The sequence below is a fragment of the Protopterus annectens genome, chromosome 2.part2, assembly GCF_019279795.1.
Source record: "Protopterus annectens isolate FY-2018-M chromosome 2.part2, PAN1.0, whole genome shotgun sequence".
NCBI lineage: Eukaryota > Metazoa > Chordata > Ceratodontiformes > Protopteridae > Protopterus > Protopterus annectens.
Genome location: NC_056730.1, coordinates 525,213,689 through 525,233,972, shown reverse-complemented (window position 1 = coordinate 525,233,972; position 20,284 = coordinate 525,213,689). Strand labels below are relative to the sequence as shown.

Below are 20,284 nucleotides of genomic sequence, written 5' to 3'. Positions count from 1 at the left end.
TAAGCCTTCTGTTTATATGCTTTATGAGTAGATGTCATGAAAGAGAAGTATCATGAGCTGACAGATATTTCAAACAGTAGTCCCAAAGGACTGCCAACTGCTGCATTACTTCCCTCTGTAGTCCTTCTTCAGGTGTACATTCTCTGTACAATAGCCCGTTGTCCCAGTATACAGACTCCCTCTTCCACTGAGGATCTAAAGCCTCTTTAGTTACATCACTTAAGTTTTATAAGGTGGGATCTTAAGAACTATGCCTGTCATATCTGTCTGTCTGTCCCCCCCATCTCTCTTTCTCTCTCTAGACGATCCTTCCCAGTTCCCTTTTCATAGAAAGTCATGTATGTTTTGACAACTGTGGTTCATTTTACCCACCCTGTCTGTCAACCACATGCTCACATCTTCAGGCAAAATACCGAGTGCTGGCTCCCTAATAAAATGGTTTCCCGGTATTTTAAGCATCAATAAAAATCGAGTGCTGGCTCCCTAATAAAATGGTTTTCCGGTATTTCAAACATCAATAAAAATCCAAGGAAGAAGCAAAAGTCCACAGTGGTAAAATATACCATGCAGGATAAAATGACACCCACCGGAACCACCACAACCGGTTAAAACTTTATTTAACACACAGATCTGTCTGATCAATAAAGTTTTAACCGGTTGTGGTGGCTCCAGTGGGTTGTCTTTTTATCCACTATTTCAAACATGGTAGCTTCAATCCAGTTACCTACCTATCACTGACACTGTCTTCTGATTTTCCTCTGTGGTTTCTAAATTTTCTTTTATAGGTTACAAGTGTGACCATACATATTATAATAGGATGCATTTTACTATTGTCAATACAGTTGACATCTGACATGTTGCTAATAATATGCATAACTTTACCCATGAGCAGAAGAGTTATGTTCCTGTCCCAGTGCCTGTGTTAACTTTGTTCTTTCAAATGCCCCCTTCAAAAAATGCTTTCAAAGTCACCCACTTGTTATGTTGAGCAAATAATTTAGTAAAGACCTTGGCAACCAGAGCTTAGATTTCACCGCTACTGCTTATGGGGGGGTGGGGCAAAGGGTCCAAAATACACTCTGATACTGTCACTCCTTCTGTGTCTCATTGGCTTTATGCTAGTGCTCCTTGCTTTTCTCAGTCTCATTTTCTCTTTCTATCTTAGAGGCTTCAAGTCATTTAATTTCTGACATTCTTTGCAACTCAGTCTGCTTTATTCTTTCTACTGTTTACGGGCAATTCAAAATTTAGCTTGGATTAAATAGGCTGGGATTAAAGATCATCTGGGAACTCACTGTTTAGTCCTTTAGGAGAATGCTACACATGCAGAGTACATGCCAGGCTGTCTTCACATCCAGCAGACTGAACTTCAAATGCATACAAGGTGGCAATTAAGTCCATCTTATTCTAGACAATATTTGAAAGTCTTTTCCCGTTTACACTCCTTACCTGTCTGTACCACTGTCATCATAAAATATTCCTCAGAGCTTCTGTTGGCAATGACCTTAACTGCTGTGACTAAAAATGTACTGTGCAATGTTTACTGCTCTATATTTTGCCTTGTGGTTGCAAGGGTACATGCACTTTTTTATGACAAGAATGTTTTACTGGTTATAAAAGTTAATGTTAAAGAATGTCCATGCTGCTACAAACCAAATAATGGGATTGGCTATGAGCCGTGAAACTTGCAACACTTTTGCAAATGAGATGACAGGACAAGGATTTTAAAGCCCAACTTTGTTCCTGTGCCACACAGATATGTATGCAAGAGGATGACTCATATTGAAAGCTTATGAACACTTGTTATGCTCACATAGGCTGCACACTGTCATTTCCAGAATAGGGTTATGATAACTGTATCCCCATGACTTCACAGGCCTCAGTCTGAGCCCAGTGCCTGCTATTAACAGTATCTGAATTTTGTGTAAATTGTATTCATGCATTACACCCTCACATTATTTCCCAGAAGAGTTACTGATGACTATCATTTAAAAGTACCCCTTACCTGTTTCTACATTACACTGCCATTAGTCAGATTACAAATCTGATACCAAGACTTCAGTTACTGATCATTCTTTTAATGTGCCACACAAAGCAGTTCATGCCATTATGATAGCTGAAGGCCATCTCTTCTCTTCAGAAGAGTAAATAGCAGCAGTCATACCTACCCTTTTCTAGGAAAAAAAACATCGGGTACAGTTCTTCTCAAATGAATACATAAAACCTCTTTACGTTTAGGGAAGTAAATAGTGTGGGAAGAAATAGCCAGGGAATTGTTATGGCTAGGCTTGTATAGGCCCCAGGGCCAATAGCCTGGACCCAATCTATGAACCTATAAAATATGTGATTTCACAGCCAAAAAAACTTGCAGTTGCAGAAGGAAAATGATGTATAAGATTTCACACGGAGTGATTGTTGACAGAAAAAATGTTCTTGTAACTATAGTTATTTCCAATTAAAGAATAAACCAAAGTATTCCTAGATACCCAAAAGCACAAAAACAAAAATAAACTAGGAATACAACGTCAAGGCTTGTTTTTAATAAGACAAACGCAAAGCTTTCAAGCATAAGCTCTTTCTCAATGCATAAAATAGCTAGGGTAATGGTCACAATAAATATTCAAATCAACCAATAAGAATCAACATTCAACTGCATATTTAGCATAATTAACCCAGTCCTAGCAATAAAATAAAATCAAGACAAAATAAAACAGACAGATACATACAGCCTGGTCAATCTTCTTCTTCTTTCGGCTGCTGCCATCAGGGGTCGCCACAGCAGATCAACTGCTTCCATGTCTTCCTGTCCTCAGCATCTAGCTCTGTCACATCAACCACCTGCATGTCCTCTCTCACCACATCCATAAACCTTATCTTAGGCCTTCCTCTTTTCCTGTTACCTGGCAGCTTCATCCTTAGCATCTTTTTCCCAGTATACTCTCCATTCCTCCTCAGCACATGTCCAAACCAACATAATCTTGCCTCACTGGCTTTGTCTCCGAACCTTCCAACCTAGGCTGACCCTCTAATACACTTATTCCTAATCCTGTCCATCCTCATCACACCCAGTGCAAATCTTAACATCTTCAACTCTGCCACGTCAAGCTCTGACTCTTGCCTTTTTGTCAGTACCACTGTCTCCAACCCATATAACATAGCTGGTTTCACTACCCTCTTGGAGACCTTTCCTTTCACTCTTACTGGTACTCGTCTGTCACAAATCACTCCTGACACTCTTCTCCACCCACTCCATCCTGCCTGTACTCTCTTCTTCACCTCTCTTCCATACTCACCATTACTCTGAATTGTTGATCCCAAGTATTTAAACTCATCCACCTTCGCCACCTCTACTCCCTGCATCCTCACCATTCATCTATCCTCCCTCTCATTCACACACATATACTCTGTCTTAGTCCTGCTGACCTTCATTCCTCTTCTCTCTAGAGCATATCTCCACCTCTCCAGGGTCTCCTTTATCTAGTACATTTGTACCTATGCATACTCCTACAGTCAAAGCATTCCTAGAGATGTGTGAAGTAGAATTATATGAGTTGTTCTTTAGTAATAATATTGCCACAATGTTTTATAACCTTACATCAGAAGAAAGAGATGCTTTGAAGAATTTATGTCACGATGATGACATAATAATAAAATCTGCAGAAAAGGGTGGTAAAGTTGTAGTGCTGGGTAAAACGCTGTATAATACTTTAATGTATGAACTACTATCTGATTCTAAAGTGTTTAAAGTGGTCAACATTAGAGAAGTGAATGGGCTTATTTATAAGGTCAAAGAATTTTTATATAGTGCTATGATGGATGGAGACATCAGCCCAGATAAATACAATTATTTATATGTTATTCATCCTGTGATACCATTTATGTATGGGCTGCCAAAGCTACATAAACATCTAACACTCTCCCGTATGAGGCCTATAGTTGCTGGAGGTAAATGGGCGACTGTTGCTTATCAAAATATTTAGAGTGTCAACTTAAACCCTATCTGAAGTTTAGTCCTGCTTTTATTAGGGACACTAATGACTTTTTGCATTCTTTGAAATTTTGGTCTGATAGAGCAAATCTGAATGGTTTATTGCTGGGAACACTAGATATCAAATCACTCTTTACTGTAATACCAAATGAATTGGGTGTTCAGTATATTAGAGAGTTTTTGAATAAGCACAGTATTTTTACATCTTGTAAAATTGAAATTCTGTGCTTCATGCTTGAAATAGTCTTATAAAACAATGTTTTTTTGTTTAATAATGAATATTACCATCAGCAAGTTGGCATAGCAATGGGTATGCCCGTTGCTAATACGTACACCAACTTGGCCTTAGCTAGATGGGAAGAAAAATATATTTTTGACACTATTAATCCTTTAACTTATATTAACACTGATTTGGTGTTTTATATAAGTTTTGTTGATGATATTTTCCTGCTGTGGAATAATAGTATTGAGAATTTGAAATTGTTTTTTAATTGGTTACATAGTAATGCTGTATTTTTGGTGTTTGACTTTACCTATGATAGTTTAAAAATTAATTTTCTGGATATTACTGTTAGTTTATCTGATAAATGTTTTGACACTACCATTTTTAAAAAGAATGTGCTGGCTACAAGATACGTGCACTCTCAGAGTATGTATCCAAAATATACTTTCAAAGGTACTGTGTATAGTCAATTTTTATGGGCCAGTAAATTAAATACTAAGGAAGATGCATTTTTGCAAGACTTAGAAGTCATGAGTAAGGATTTTAGTCGAAGAGGATATGATCCAGAATTATTGGATGTTATGAAAAATGAATCTATTAATAGACATGTTGATATAGAGCAGCCATACTTGAAAGCTTTGTGTTTGTCTTATTAAAAACAAGCCTTGATGTTGTATTCCTAGTTTATTTTTGTTTTTGTTATTTCCAATTACTTATGGTTGGTGACCAAAATGCCCATATGTAAATGAAATCCTACAAGACTGTAATCCAAACATCTTGAAGTAGTTTCTGTATCAGAATTCCCAAAGTCCAATTAATAATCCCATGCAAACAGACAGTAAAGAACAGCAGCAGCAACTCTGCTGACGTATTCTTCATCAATGATTAGACTTATTTTCTTGAAAACCAAATAATAGTCCCAGACAACAAGAAGGAATATTTTCAGCAATGGCTCTGATGCACTGCACAGAGGTTAGAGATATTACAAACACAATACACATTTCCTTTTGAAACAATCAACATAATACTGAGGGAAACCATAGGCAAACAGCCATAAATAGCTCAATATTATGAAAAGATAAATACTTTTATTTACCTCTCTAATGACATGCACAACTATTTCTAATTCCAAGAGGGCAGTTAGAGATAATTAAGACAGCAGAAACACCAGTCTTAGAAAATATCACTGTTTATTATTAAAGAACATAAAAAATTACAGGATCTTTTTTTTAACAAAGCTTTAAGATCTAACAAGTTCACAGTCAGGACCTTCAAAATAATTCTATACTAGTGTGTTACAACTGTATAAATGGGTGGAACAAAGTCCCTGCAGAGTTTGCAGTGGTGTAAAACACATTAAGGTTTTACTCTTAAAAATATGCACAAAATTTCTACATTTTTACAGCTGTCTGACAGTCTTGTCGTTATTGGCATACTAAAACTTGTATAGGATACTTTCTGAAAACCTTCAGATAAACTGGTCTTGAGAATGCATATTTATATTAATGTAATAAAATAATCCGTGAACAACATATATTTCTTTATTACTGTACTCTTAATAACTACAAACAAAACTGTTATCTGATCACTCTTCTTTTATCCATGTATTTCTTGATTATGTACATAACTCAAATGCTTCTGAACATATTTGTCTGTAGTCTTTGGCTTGACTTATTCTGTTTTACTGCAATACAGATGTAAAAGCAGCAAGGTGTGACAGCATGAACTGAGTGCCATGATTCCTATTAGGTATTTCATTTTACTTGACTTTTCTGTTACATGTGATTTACACCCTAATTTTCATCATGTTCACCCTGTTAAAAGTTTCAGTCTCTGTGAAAACGTTGTTTTCCTTTTCTGTATTTGAAGTAATAAAACTTGTTTCTAAACTCATTTATTTTGTAAAAAAATGTTTTAGTTCTTAGATATATTTAATGTTCGTTGAGGCAAGATTTAAATATTTACAGTATACAAGGTTATCAAATTCCTCTTAAATTAAACCAACACTATGAGACCTAGTATTTCCGCTCAAATAAAATGCTAGCTACATAAGTAAATATCTTGCCTTCACCCTGCAACTAAATATACTATGTCCAAGGTCAGCCTTTAGCCTTTGAGTTGTACCCACAGTTTGGCCAGTGACTCAGATGAGAGCCAGCCAGAGGGAGTCATCTTTCTGGAGGCATGAAGGCTGGTTTATCATGGCAGTCCACAGATCATTAGTATGCATACCTACTGAGTAGCTTGCCTGTCCCGCACTGCATACTGCCCCAAATAGCAGCCTGATGGCCCACAATAGAGACCTGATTTCACAATTGGACCTCTCCTGCAGCCTTAAAATCCACATAGGAACTCACAAGTGTGCACCACTGTCTCTTCCCAAGTCTGTCCTTGGGACCACAAGGAAGTCCTTATTAATGCAGTCCATTCCCCTGTGTCACAAAAGGGACTCCTATTTTCACTCTTGTACATGCTTGCTCCCGTGCATATGAAGGTGCACAACGCCGTAAAAAAGAATGACAAAACTGTGGAAGGAATAAACTCAAAAAGAAACTGAAAAAAATAGTTTTATAGGAAAAAATAATAAAACAAGTTAAACGATGTTCATCGTGTTTCACTGTTGCAGTCATTACAATTGGATTATCCTGCTGGCAAGCTACCCGCAGTCGGCCTGAATTCCAAAGTCTAGGTCCAGCGTCGGTTGCTGACGCCTCCTCCCTGATGTCAGTGTGCCAGGGCTATAAAAGATGCAGCCAACACCATTTTCTTCAGTCTTTCTTGCCGTGCAGTGCCCGAAGCAAAAGCAGTTCGCAAGTGCCGGTCGGCCGACTCCTGAGATTTTCAAATTCGAATTTCAGGTCCGAAGTCTTAATTAAAGCTAAGTACCCCGTTGGGGAAACTTTTTTCTTGCTCCAGAACGATGTCAGAAAAAGTAAATAATTGTATTTCTTGTGGGAAGCAAATACCTCATAAGGATTTTCATTCTTACTGTATTCCTTGCCTAGGCCCTGACCACAACGTTGCTAGTTGTCGGTTTTGTGCTAGATTTAACCAACGCACTATTAAGCATCAGTACGATTTTGCATTTCATTACTTTGGCAGAAGATTCAATTATATAATGCTGTTGGAACAGCTGACTACCGGAGTTTATAAAAAGCGCAAAGGAAAAAGAAAAGGACAGGCATCTGAGGTCCAAAACCGACGACGAGGCTTCCACTAGGCCTGTCGCTGGTTCGCCGGTTCTCAGTGAGGCGCTTTCGCAGCTCCTGACGCCTGCTACCTCAGAGCCACAGGCCGCTTCAGACTCCCATGTGGAGCTGACTAGGCCGCTGGAAATTCAAGGTATTGGACACTCGGAAACTATTCCTTCAGATGGGTCCAGAGCCGCTGAGCAGGCATCGGCTTCTGAGGGTGTTTTCAGGCCTACACAGTTATATGTGAAACCTATTTCAGCTTCAAAGGCAAAGACTAAAGCAGCTCTAAAGACAAAGAAACAAGTACAGCATTCTCCTGGACAGGCCACCATGCCTGAAAAACAGATGTTTAAAATGGCCAAAGACCTAATTACTTTGTCAGGGTTTCCCATCCCCCTCCTGATAAGAGGCCTAGGCAAGAGATAGAATATGAATCTTCAGATCAGGTTTCCATTTCCTCTGATTCCTCTTCTGAACAGGAATATTATCTTCCTGCCTATGAGGATTCTGATGCTGAAGAATCTATCCCTTCAGCCTCTCCTCCTGAGGATTATTCTTTAGGGGATACACTGCATACTATGAGGGAGCATTTCCACTGGGAGAGCCAAGATTACTCAGAATCCAAGAAAAGGCTCAGAGACTTCCTTTTATTACCTCAGCACAGGCCCCTTACTATCCCACCTGTTTTAGACATTGTAGATGATGTATTTTCAGAGTCCAGTCTATCTCCAGACTCTTTACCACCAGCTCCTGTTAAGCCAGACAGATACTACAGGGTTTCTGATTCACATAAATTTCTTCATAAAAACCCTGCTGCTGACCCAGAAACTATCTCTCAGGGTCCCAAAGGGGTCAAGGCTTCCACTGCAAAAAACCCTATCCCCTCTGCTAGGGATTCTAGGGCCCTGGACAGATGGGGGAAAAAGATTTATACTTCTGCTACCTTGGCTGTAAGAGCTTTAAATTGCCAATTTCATATGCTTTAAATATCAGCAATATCTTATGTCACTGCTTAAACAGAAAATGTTGACAAATTCAGAATGTGCAGAAAACAAAGAAATGCAGGATTTATTGCATGGAGCTGAACAAGTGGGGAAAGCATGCTTTGCAATGTGGTTTTGATTCTCTAGAGACCTCCTGCAGAGCCGCTGTTACAGGTTCTGTCATTAGGAGGCATGCTTGGTTAAAAGAACAGAATCTGCCTGATCATGTTAAAGCAAAACTATTAGATGCTCCATTACAACATGATACCTTGTTTGGTGTTAAAGCAGAAGAGCTGTTGAAGAAAATGGAGGACAAAGCTAAATCTATGCGAACAATCAAGGATTTCTTGCAGGTACAGCCTCCCAGATTTAGCAGGAACTGGCCTACAAAGAATTGGTCCTTTCCAGTGTCAGACAGACCACAAAAAGGCAGATACAGATGCCCCAGAGGCAGATCACAGCCCCAAGGCTCATACAGGCCTAAACAATTGGGTGCTTCTACCTCCAAAAGCGGAGAGGAAAAATCACAGCCATACAGGAAACAGTCTCAATGACTTTCCCCTGCCAGCACCAAGCACTTATCTTCTGGCAGCCCCTTTGGGGGGAAACTAGCACTTTTTTCACAAAATTGGCACATGATCACCTAGGACAAATGGGTCCTAAATATCATATCACAAGGCTACAGGTTCCACTTTCACACTCTGCAAAGGCCAAACGGTATGCCAGACCTGTCACGCAATCAATGGGCAGAGGCACAAAAACAAGTTTCATCCCTCATGGACATGAGAGCTATTCAGCTAGTACCACAGCAAGAGCAGGGACTAGGATTCTACTCAAGGCTATTCTTGGTGCCCAGAAAGGACAAAGCCTGGAGACCAGTACTGGACCTGTCTATCCTAAACACATTCCTGGATATTCCAAAATTCAAAATGTTAACTCTGCAGCAGCTTCTGCCCATGCTGGGCAAGAGGGCTTGGCTTGTGACTTTAGACCTAAAAGAGGCATACCTGCATGTCCCAATCAGACAATCATGCAGAAGGTACCTCAGATTTATAGCTGGCTCAATGCACTACCAATTCTCTGCACTGCCCTTTGGCTTATCTACTGCGCCCAGGGTCTTCACAAAATGCCTGGCACCAGTGATTGCATTTTGCAGACAAAGAAGAATACAGATATATCCTTACTTGGACGACTGCCTTATTCAAGCAGAGAACAAGGAAGTTCTACTACAGCATCTGGCATTTGTAAAAAGATTACTAACAGGTCTAGGGTACACAGTAAACGAAAAGAAATCAAAACTCGTACCCTCTCAAAAGATAATATTCCTGGGTGCAAGCTTAAATACAACTGCCCAGATGGCTTATCTCATGCCAGACAAACACAGACAACTGAATACTTATTTCAAAATGTTGGCAACAAAGACCCAGTTATCTGCAAGAAAAATTCTGCAGGCTTTGGGCTTCATGGCATCCTGCATTCTGCTAATTCCATATGCAAGACTGCATATGAGGAAACTTCAATGGTATCTAAAAGTGTTTGGACTCAACATTGCCACAGCCTGGAAACAATAATTACCCTCATTCCCTGCTGGCAACAGGAGTTTTGATGGTGGGCAAAAGCCTGTCACCACAACACGGGACAGCCATTCACCTTACCCACAGCCAGGCAGACATTGACAACAGATGCATCAGATTATGCCTGGGGGGCCCATATGGCAGGAAGATGTATTCAGGGCACATGGTCCACAAGTCAAATGCATCTACATATCAATGAAAAAGAGATGCTAGCTGTTCAGAACACCCTGACAGCCTTCAAGGATCTACTTCATCCAGGACAACTACTGATGAGGACGGACAATACTACAGTCATGTGGTACATAAACAAGCAAGGAGGCACACATTCCTACCCCCCCTGCAGGCTAGCCATGAACTTGTGGGACACAGCATTGACTTACCAAGTACATCTGCAAGCACAATTCCTGCCAGGAAGGACAAATACTCTGGTAGACGAACTAAGCAGAAACCTAATGGATCCCCACAAGTGGAAATTGGATCCACAAGTCTTCAGCATGATAACAAGGAACTGGGGATGCTCGGACATAGACCTATTTGCCTCCCCTCACAACTACCAACTACAGAAATTCTGCACAAGGACTTATCACAAGCAAGCATGGAAAGTAGATGCTCTATCTTTCAGCTGGAAAGACCTAACAGTATATGCCTTTCCTCCTCTGCCTCTCCTCCCCAAAGTACTCCTCAAGGTACTCCTCAAGGTCAGACAAGGGAAACCAAAAATGATACTGATTGCCTCAGACTGGCCCCGCCAGCACTGGTACCCAATCCTAAAGAGCTTGTCTCAATGCCCAGCGTGGACATTACCTCAAATTCCTAAATTATTGACCCAACAAGACAGTCAGATACTGCACAGCCAACTCAGGACCTTAAACCTGGCAGCATGGCGGATAATGTAGCCAGTCAAGGCACACCTCTCTCTAAAGCAGTGATGGATGTTATTTTGGAGGCCAGGAGGTCTAGCACCAGAAAATCTTATGCGGAAAAATGGAAGAGATTCTGTGCTTGGAACCAGGCACAAGGTATTGACACGATTGTTCCAAATATTCCTCAGATTTTGCAATACTTAACTGAGATGCTTGATAAAGGCCTTTCCTTTTCATCAATTAAAATTAATGCCTCTGGCATTTCAGCTCATTACAATACAGAACCACCTATTTTTTCTTATCCATTACTAAGGCAGTACCTCAGAGGGGCCAAAAACATAAGACCTCCAAGGAGAGCACCAATACCTGCATGGGACCTCAACTATGTCTTGAAAAAACTCACACTGCCTCCGTTTGAACCAGCCTCTGCAGCTGATATAAAATTCTTATCCTGGAAAACAGCTCTGCTCCTAGCAATAAGCTCTGCTAGACGAGTCTCAGAGTTACAGGCACTCATGGCTGTGGAACCTTTTATCATTTTCCATCCTGACAGGGTTTCTCTGCGGACAAAACCCTACATTTATGCCTAAGGTAGTGTCCAGTGTAGCCCTTAACCAAACAATTCATTTGCCTACCTTTTATCCAAACACACAGAATAAGGGTGAGAGAATTCTGCATTCTTTAGACATTCACAGGCAGCTATGCTTCTACTTGGACAGAACCAAAGCTTTCAGAAAGACTGAACAACTTCTAGTAGCATATGCTGCAGGATCACAAGGAAAGCCTATCTCAAAGCAGACTATTTCAAAGTGGATAGGCCACTGCATTCGTTTCTGCTATTCACAGCATGGCAAATCAGTGCCTAAGGGCATTAGGCCACATTCAGCCAGAGCAGCAGCCACTTCAGCAGCCTTCCTCAGAGGAGTACCAACCAAAGACATCTTAGAGGCTGCAACTTGGAGTTCAGTGCATACTTTTACAAAGCACTATCACTTACCTTTCTACTCTAAATCCAGGGCAGGCTTTGCCACTGCAGTTCTGCAGGGCCTGATAGCCTCTTCTAATCCTATTTAGCACCAGCCTCCCAACCTTAGCTTTGGGATTCAACCCAATTGTAATGACTGCAACAGTGAAACACGATGAACATAGTACAGTTGTGTACCTACCATAAATGTAGATGTTCAAGTGTATTCACTGTTGCAGTCCAGGTTACTCTCCCACCATCCCCCTTTTCCTTGCTGGGTCTTATCTGTACTTCTCTATTCTATACAACCTATGTGGTGTATTTGCTTGTAGATGAAGGAAAAATAGTTTTTTGTGCATGCATGCTTATTGGTATAATTTATCCTACCATTTTAGGGGCACCTGACATCTTGGTCAAGAAAAACTGAAGAAAAAGGCGTTGGCTGCATCTTTTATACCCCTGGTGCACTGACGTCAGGGAGGAGGTGACAGCAACCGATGCCAGACCTAGACTTTGGAATTCAGGCAGACTGCGGGTAGCCTGCCAGCAGGATAACCCAATTGTAATGACTGCAACAGTGAATACACTCGAACATCTACATTTATGGTAGGTATACAACTGTACTTCTAATCATGACTTGACATAACGTTTTTGTTTCTTTTTTAAAATGCATTTATAATTGGCACATGTTTAAACCTTTCCATGTGCATGCATCCAATATTATTTCCCATCAATATTCACAATATTCAGAATCATCTTCTCTTCTCCCACCTCTTTTATTTTCTGGTACAAAACATAAAACGAAGAACATTTTTTAAAATTTCTCACATTGTTTAGAATATTTAGAGAATACGTTAAAATGGACATTCTGCTTGACTGCATGCAAATGCTCGTACGTTCTATATTTTCATTTTCTGCTTGTCTTTCCAGTGTACAATGAGTCACACTTTAAGCATGTTGCAATATAAACTATATAACAAGACTCACATTTATAATACCCTAGAGTTGCATTTGTTTTGGAAATGTATACAGTAGGTCCTTTACTTATGTACATGTACATCTTTACAATTAAAACATTTGTAAGTGCCATCATCATTGGTACTGTTAAAACAATATTCACACTTCCCTTTACGTCTCTCAGGGATCTCTTTAATATTAGAACTTCTCTTATTTATACATTTTGTATGCGACTCAACTCAATGGAAAGCTTCTTGGTTTTCACTCAAAATCTGCCAGCTGTCATTTATAATTGTGTTAATGGCTAAACTGTCATAAGCCCACAATCCCCAAATTCCTAGCTGTGTATTTATTGTCAGCAAGACTCTGCTTGCTGAAGTAAAGAAATCAACTGGACCACCATTCCGCCCCTCAAAATAGGATCAAGTAGCTGTAGCCTGTTTGCCCATCCTGAGAGGTTGGAATGGTGGTCCAGTTGATTTCCTTGCTACAGCAAGCAGAGGCTTGCTGGCAATCGAACTTTGGTTACGTGGGTCATAGTCAGGGATTTATCCCTGAATGCCATAAAACCAGACTTTCTAAGATCATTCTGTTTTGTAGTAATACATTTCATGAAACCTGGACTTTCAGTAAATCATATTTTGCACCCACGTTTTAAATCAAATGACACGACTTTCATTACAGTGGACAGACAGTTGAACTCAGGCAATAGTCTGCTGTTGCTGTTTTATTAGCGCTAAAAAAACTCCGTCAGCGTTAGGCATCCATGTCAAGACAGAATACGTATTAAATTATAGTCACGCACGCTTTGCTATTCCTTTAGGTACAAAATCAAATGACGAAGCAGACTCATTATTGAAAGCAGGTGATATTCTGTCATTAACACCTAGTAGCCATAGAATGTCACAGCTACAGTAGCCTGTGTACATACTCCAAGCCTGAGAATTTTCTGAAAAATCAAATTAAAGGACATAAGTGAAACAAATGTAAATATCTTTAGAACAGTAAATGCTATTAAAAAGGTATGAATATCATTGTGTTCAATAAAAGATCTTATGTGCAGTAATAGAAGTTAATGAATTCACAGTCTTTACTTTAATACTGTAGATTTTATATTGCAGAAACATTTCAAGAATTATATTTTTCTCTAAATTTTTGCAAACATTTTTTGTGCTCACTGAAAGTTGCACAAACCTTAATGTAAGTAGCACCTTTTTCTCAGGAAACTTAAACTTTTACATGATGGACTAAAATCCCAATCAAGGTGCTTGTTTAGTTAAACATTTACAGAAATATGAAAAGCATACCTGTTTTATGACTAGTATAAATAACACTCCGTATCCCTCATGATGGGCAGCTTATAGTGCAAATATCAATAACAGTTTCCTCCAACATAATCTAAGGTTTCATTTGCTGTTATGTTACAGTTTGTAGGTCATTTGGTCTTGGGTAATATCTGTGTACATATGAAAAGATTGAATGTCTTCATAATTACTAGCAAACTGCTTGCAATATGTTTGGCACAGTGCATTATACATAGATGGTGATGTACTTTTCTGTCTCCTATTATGACATACTATGCCCCTTTATAATATGTAGCTCACTTAGTTTTGAATCTGTAACAACAACAACTTATATATGCATAGAGAGTGAAAGATCTAGATCTCTTTCTTTATATGTATAACAAGTTCAACATAATGTTTAATAAGTCCAACGCAGTGCATCCTAGATTAACTGCCTTAGTGTAATTGTCACCTACACTTTGCACTTTCATGTGTTGCTTATTATTAAATAGTAAGTGACGTAGTTAAGGGATCAAGCTCAAAAAATGTCCTGACATCATAAGAAGCTATCAGTGTTGAAAGTAAGTATACAAGAAGGTGCTATATATAGGTGTGAATGTTAAACAAGGCAGTGACCATCAGAAACAAAAATGTAAACATCACTTTGTCCATCCTTTATTAGGCTGTCCTAGGTCTAGTGTTTAAATTAACTATATGTGCATGACATGTACATCATTTCCTTTAGTGCATCAACAATCATCAGGGTAAGATTACGTCATGGTGTGTCTGCAGCTAAATAGTTTTATTTGATTTCTATGAGATCAAGCAGCTGATTTCCAGACAGCACAAGGGTATGTATTTAACTTGCTACAGTTACACATTCTGAATTATTAAATCATGCTTCTCACTACTGTTTTGCTTTATATTTTTTGTCATGCGCTAATCGTGAATTAAGTAATACAGCTGAACCTTAATGATCCAAACACAACAAGGGACATCAGAACTGTTCAAATAAACCAGAGTCTGTAACCCTAGATAAATAACAGAGGGCGAGCAACACTGTACTTCAGACAATGAGGTAGTCTGGCTAACTTGAGTTTCAGATTGCTAATAAGTTCTATTTTTATGTATACAGTTAAATCTTTAAATTTAATATAGAAACAATGTGTTTTAAAATAAAAAAATATCTGTTCTTTGTGTTACATACAGAGCTGATGAAAAAGACACCTTCTGCCAGGATAATAAATGTAACTTCTGTCATGCACAAGCAAGGAAAATTCAACCTGAAACATCTGAAAGGAGAAGACATAAATTGTACAGCTCAAAGTGAATTTTATGATAACACCAAACTGCTTAATGTTCTATTCACCATGGAGCTCGCAAGAAAGCTACAAGGAACAAGTGGGTGCAATAAACTACCTTTTCTTGTCATTACACAGGAATTTTTCACACACTAACATCTATTACAAAAGCATGTTGGTGGTGGGAAGGTTGGGATTTATAACAATGTACACAATGAGCTGTGCAGAAAAAGAGGCTCAGGTACAATTCAGTTTCTGAGAGGTGACTTGGGAACAACTCTACACTTTCGTTAAGAAAACAGCACATAGAAAATAAATGTGTACTATTTTATTATTGCTGGAGTAGAAGGATACATCCCACAGAGAACCCAAATGTTGATAACCAACGCTGAGAACCAGTGCATCTGCCTCCGCTACATTAAAGTAATCGTTTACTGAGAATGAGAATTGTTGATTTTGAACCCATACAGATACTGAAATTAATGTCAGTTCCCTCCTTCTACACATATAAACAGACAGTCACACACACACACCTACACACACACACACACAGCTGTGTCTAGCTTTCCACCAAGGTGTTAGGACATTAGATTTCATTATATAAATTACAGGATTTTGGGGGCTCTGCATGCTGCTAGTAATTTTAATGAGAATCTGGGCTCAGGCTTAGGATTCTCTACATATCTGTCTGAGTTAGTTGTTTGCAAGTCCTGACTTTGATGTACTGGCATCAGCAAAAGTTAATTCAACAAAATTATGCACAGCTAACTGATACTGAATATCAGTGATATTGACAGGCTTGATGGTCATGAGCTGTCTACAGCCATAAATAAACCATTCCACACCATTTCAAGTAGCCAGCGCTATAGAAGAACAGTGTAGGGAAGAGATCCACAGACATGCTTGCTTTCTACTACTCTGCATATTTATCAATCACCCTGTTTAGATCTTCTAGATACGTCTTTACTGGCAACAGTTGTGAATGTCCCCTTTGTTCTCGTACATTGGCTGTGCAGCACATATCCTCCACTTCTCCCCATACTGCTTTGAGTACACTCAGGAGTCATTTCTCCCCTAACACACAGCATCTTGATTGTATCCGCTGTGACTTCATCTGTGCATGCTACGTTCTCTGACTTAATTTTTGGAGTCTGTCTGGACACTGGTTTTCCTTTTGAGCCAGTGGCAAAGGACACAAAAAGTTGGCCAGATTCCCTGAGAGGTTTAGTTCTATCCAGGTAAAAGCCAAGCTTTCTGTGCACATCCAAGCAATGAAGGATCCCCCCTTATTTTGTGGCTTTGGGAAGAATGTAGGTAAGTGTATGGCTTGATTCAAAGATGTGTCCATGACCACCTTGGGCATAAAGGACAGATTAGTTCTAAGACATACTCTGCCTGGGTGGAATATTAGAAAAGCTTCCACTACCATGAGAACTTGTAGTTCAGACACTTCTGGCTGAGGTGATAGCCAGTAAAAGGGTGGTCTTCCAGGTTAAGAATTTTAAATCAGCAGAGGCTGCTGGTTCAAAGAGGGACAATGTCAATTTTTCTATAAGAACGATTCAACAATTCTACCAAGCTCCACATAAACCAAGTAAAAAGATGAGCTTGGATTAGGCAACCAGCAGCCAAAAAAAGTGTTGAAATATTTTTTGAAATAACAAAAATCTAAAACGTTTATATGTTCATAGGTTATAGGTTCATAGGTAGGTATTAGGCTATTGGCCCTAGGGCCTATACAAGCCTAGCCAAAAAGGTACCCTGACTTTCACCACCCAAGAAAATTATTTTCCTCTGCCCCTGTCAAGCAGAGCCACAGAAGTGATCCCCGGGGTGAATTTCCTATTACCCATACAATCATCAAGATTATAGGTTCATAGGTAGGTACTATAGGTAAGTAGTAAGCTAGCTGCTTTTGTGGGTCATATTAAGCCTATCCAGTTTTCTTTGGTGAGAATCAAACCCTGTGCCTCTTGCCTGTGAGGTAAAGACCTTAACCATTATGCCAACCCCCAAAAACCTCTTTTGTCCCCAAAGCACTGGGACTTCTTCAGAACAAATTCCAATAACTTGCACCTTATTTAAATACTCTGCTTAAGTCATGTGACACAAAACCTAGTTTTTAAATAAATACTGTGGTAAAACTAAGACTAAAGTACTGAGCTGGTGGTGCTGCGGTAGCGTTGTCTCCTCACAGTTGTCCAGTTTGATTCTCAGCTAGTGCGTCTTCTGTGTGGAGACATGCATGAATGGGCGTACCTTCACTGAAGGTTGTGCATTAGGGCCGGCAACTCAGCATGTAAAAATCTACTGCCAATCATTAGTGGACCGGAGTTCCACTGTGGTGACCCCTAACTGGGAAAAGCCGAAAGACACAACAACAACAGTGGTAAAACTAAAACATATAACTTGAGCCTGCTTATAGGTTCATAGGTAGGTACTAGGCTATCGGCTCAAGGACCTAGCCAACAAGGTTCCCTGACTTACACCACCCAAGAAAGTTAATTTCCTGTGCTCCTGTCGTGCAGAGCCACAGAAGTGATCCCTGGGGTGTATTTCCTATTTCCCATCCACTCATCAAGATTTTTCTTGAAGAGTGCTACATGAGGAAATTTGCTTAACATAGGTGGGTAGCTTGTTCCAGAGTATAGAAAGTCTCTGGGACAGGAATCTATCCCTCCAGCATGTCCTGTTTATTGTGGTGACAAGGTTTAGGTCCCTAGAGCGTATAGCTCGGAGGGATTGGGATTTCTTTAGGTGTAGCATGTCCAACAGCTCTGGGTTTAACATAGCTTTATATGCTAGGCAGAGATCACCTCGGTGTAGGTGGCATGCTACAGAGTAAAGCTGGAGTTTTTTGAGATGGTCAGTGTAAGGCATCTGTTTGAGGCCAGAAATCCTCTTTGTGAGGTACTTCTGTGGCCTTTCCAGCTGCTGCAGATGTCTTGTGAGTTACATTCCAAAAGGGGCGTTGTACTCCATAATGGGTCTAATGAGTGCCAAGTAAGGGGGAACAATGACCTCTTTTTTTTCCTGGATGAGAACCCTTTTGTGATGAGGTGTGCCACATACAAGGATTTTCTGACTACTGTGACTTTGTGATAATCAAAAGAGAGACTACTGTCCACCTGGGTCCCAAGGTCTCTTATCACACATTCAGCGTTAAGTAGACTGCCGTTTATGTGGTAGTTCATGGGTACAGAGTTTTTACCAAAGGGGATGACAGTGCACTTTTTGGCATTGAGCTTGAGGCCATGCCTCTGACACCAAGCATCTGTCTCAGTGAGGCCCTTCTGTAGGATGTCCACAGGCCTTCTGTGTTAGCCTGTACTTCAGAGAAGTAGATACCAAACAGGAGAGGTCCCAGGACTTGAACCTTGTGGTACTCCACTTGTCACTGGTTTGAAGTCAGATCTGGAGTCTGCAACTTTTACAGTGTGGGTCCTGTCAGTGTGCCAGTTGGCAACCCATCTTGTGACCTAGGGATTTATACCTAGTTTAGTGAGTTTAGCTATAATTCCAGAATGGAGGATGGTGTTGAAAGCCTTGACGAGGTCAAGATAGACTGTGTGAACCACCTTACCCTCATCTACGGCTTTGGTGACTGCTTCAAAGAAGTCGATCAGGTTCAGAAGGCGTGATCTGCCTTTCACAAACCTGAACTGGGTGGGGTCCAGAATTTGGAGGTTACCAATGTCTTTGTTTATGAGTTCCGTGATGATACGTTCCATGGCCTTGCAGACCAGGCTTGTCAGGCTAATGGGGTGGTAGTTCCTGGGGTCTGTCGTGGCTCCCCCTTTGTGGAGTGGGATAACCATCACAGTGTGCCATTCAGTCGGCACAAAGCCTGAGGTGAGGCTATGACTGAACATGGTACTTAGGTGGGGTGCCAGTTCATTCTGTAATTCATGTAGAATGCAGCCTGGGATGTTGTCAGGTCTCATGGATGCTGTGTTCTTGCCTTTGTAGAGTGCATTGTCATCCCCATTGGTAAAAACTCTGTACCCATGAACTACCACATAGGCAGTGGTCTACTTTTGGTATGTATCTCACAGGACATCTACAACAACTGGAAAGGCTGCAGAAATACCTCACAAAGAGGATTACTGGCCTCAAACAGATGCCCTACGCAGACCATCTCAAAAACTCCAGCTTTACTCCGTCGCATATCACCTACTCAGAGGCGATCTCTGCCTAACATACAAAGCTATGTCAAACCCAGAGCTGTTGGACATGCTCCACTTAAAGAAATCCCAATCCCTCTGAGCTACACGCTCTAGGGACCTAAACCTTGTCACCACAATAAACAGAACATGCTGGAGGGATAGATTCCTGTCCCAGAGACTTCCCATACTCTGGAACAGACTACCTATCTATGTCAAACAGAGCTCCTCATTAGCACTCTTCAAGAAAAATCATAAATATTTTTTTTTCATTCGAGGGAGAATTTTTTTAAAATAAATCAAAAGTGTTGCAATGGGAGCGAGTTGCGCCCTCATTTATGCCAATCTTATTATGTATATGCATGGGAGAGGAAATTTGTTTTGACATCTGATTATAATGACAAATGGCTGGCTTACTATCATTACATAGATGATATTTTTATTCTTTGAAAAGACCTACAGGTGGATATTACTGTGTTTGTGGAATTTTTAAGTAACATCTCTGCATTTTTTTAAGTTTGCGCGAACATACTGTGACATTAGTATAGATTACCTGGATGTCACTCTTTTTAAAGATGACATTAACTGTTGTTTAGGTTCTAAGGTTTTTAGAAAATCTACATTTTCTAACAGTTATCTGGATTATCAGAGTTTCCACCCCCACCATACTAAAAGGAACATTATAAAAAGATAAATGGTTCGGGCAGCAAGAATGTGCTCAGACAAAGTTAATTTTAAAGTAGAACTTGGTAAAATTTGTCAAATGTTCCATGAAACGGGTTATCCAGAAA

At 40.0% G+C, this 20,284-nt stretch overlaps 1 protein-coding gene across 1 annotated transcript in view; it reads left to right on the top strand.

Annotated features, from left to right (window-relative positions):
• LOC122795699 (retinol dehydrogenase 11-like) overlaps positions 1 to 20,284 on the top strand; it is a 429,761-nt gene that overhangs the window by 254,598 nt on the left and 154,879 nt on the right. Inside the window, exon 4 of the mRNA XM_044063998.1 lies at positions 15,239 to 15,430. Within this exon, the coding sequence (XP_043919933.1) occupies positions 15,239 to 15,430 (192 nt within the window). The remainder of the gene's footprint in view (positions 1 to 15,238; positions 15,431 to 20,284) is intronic.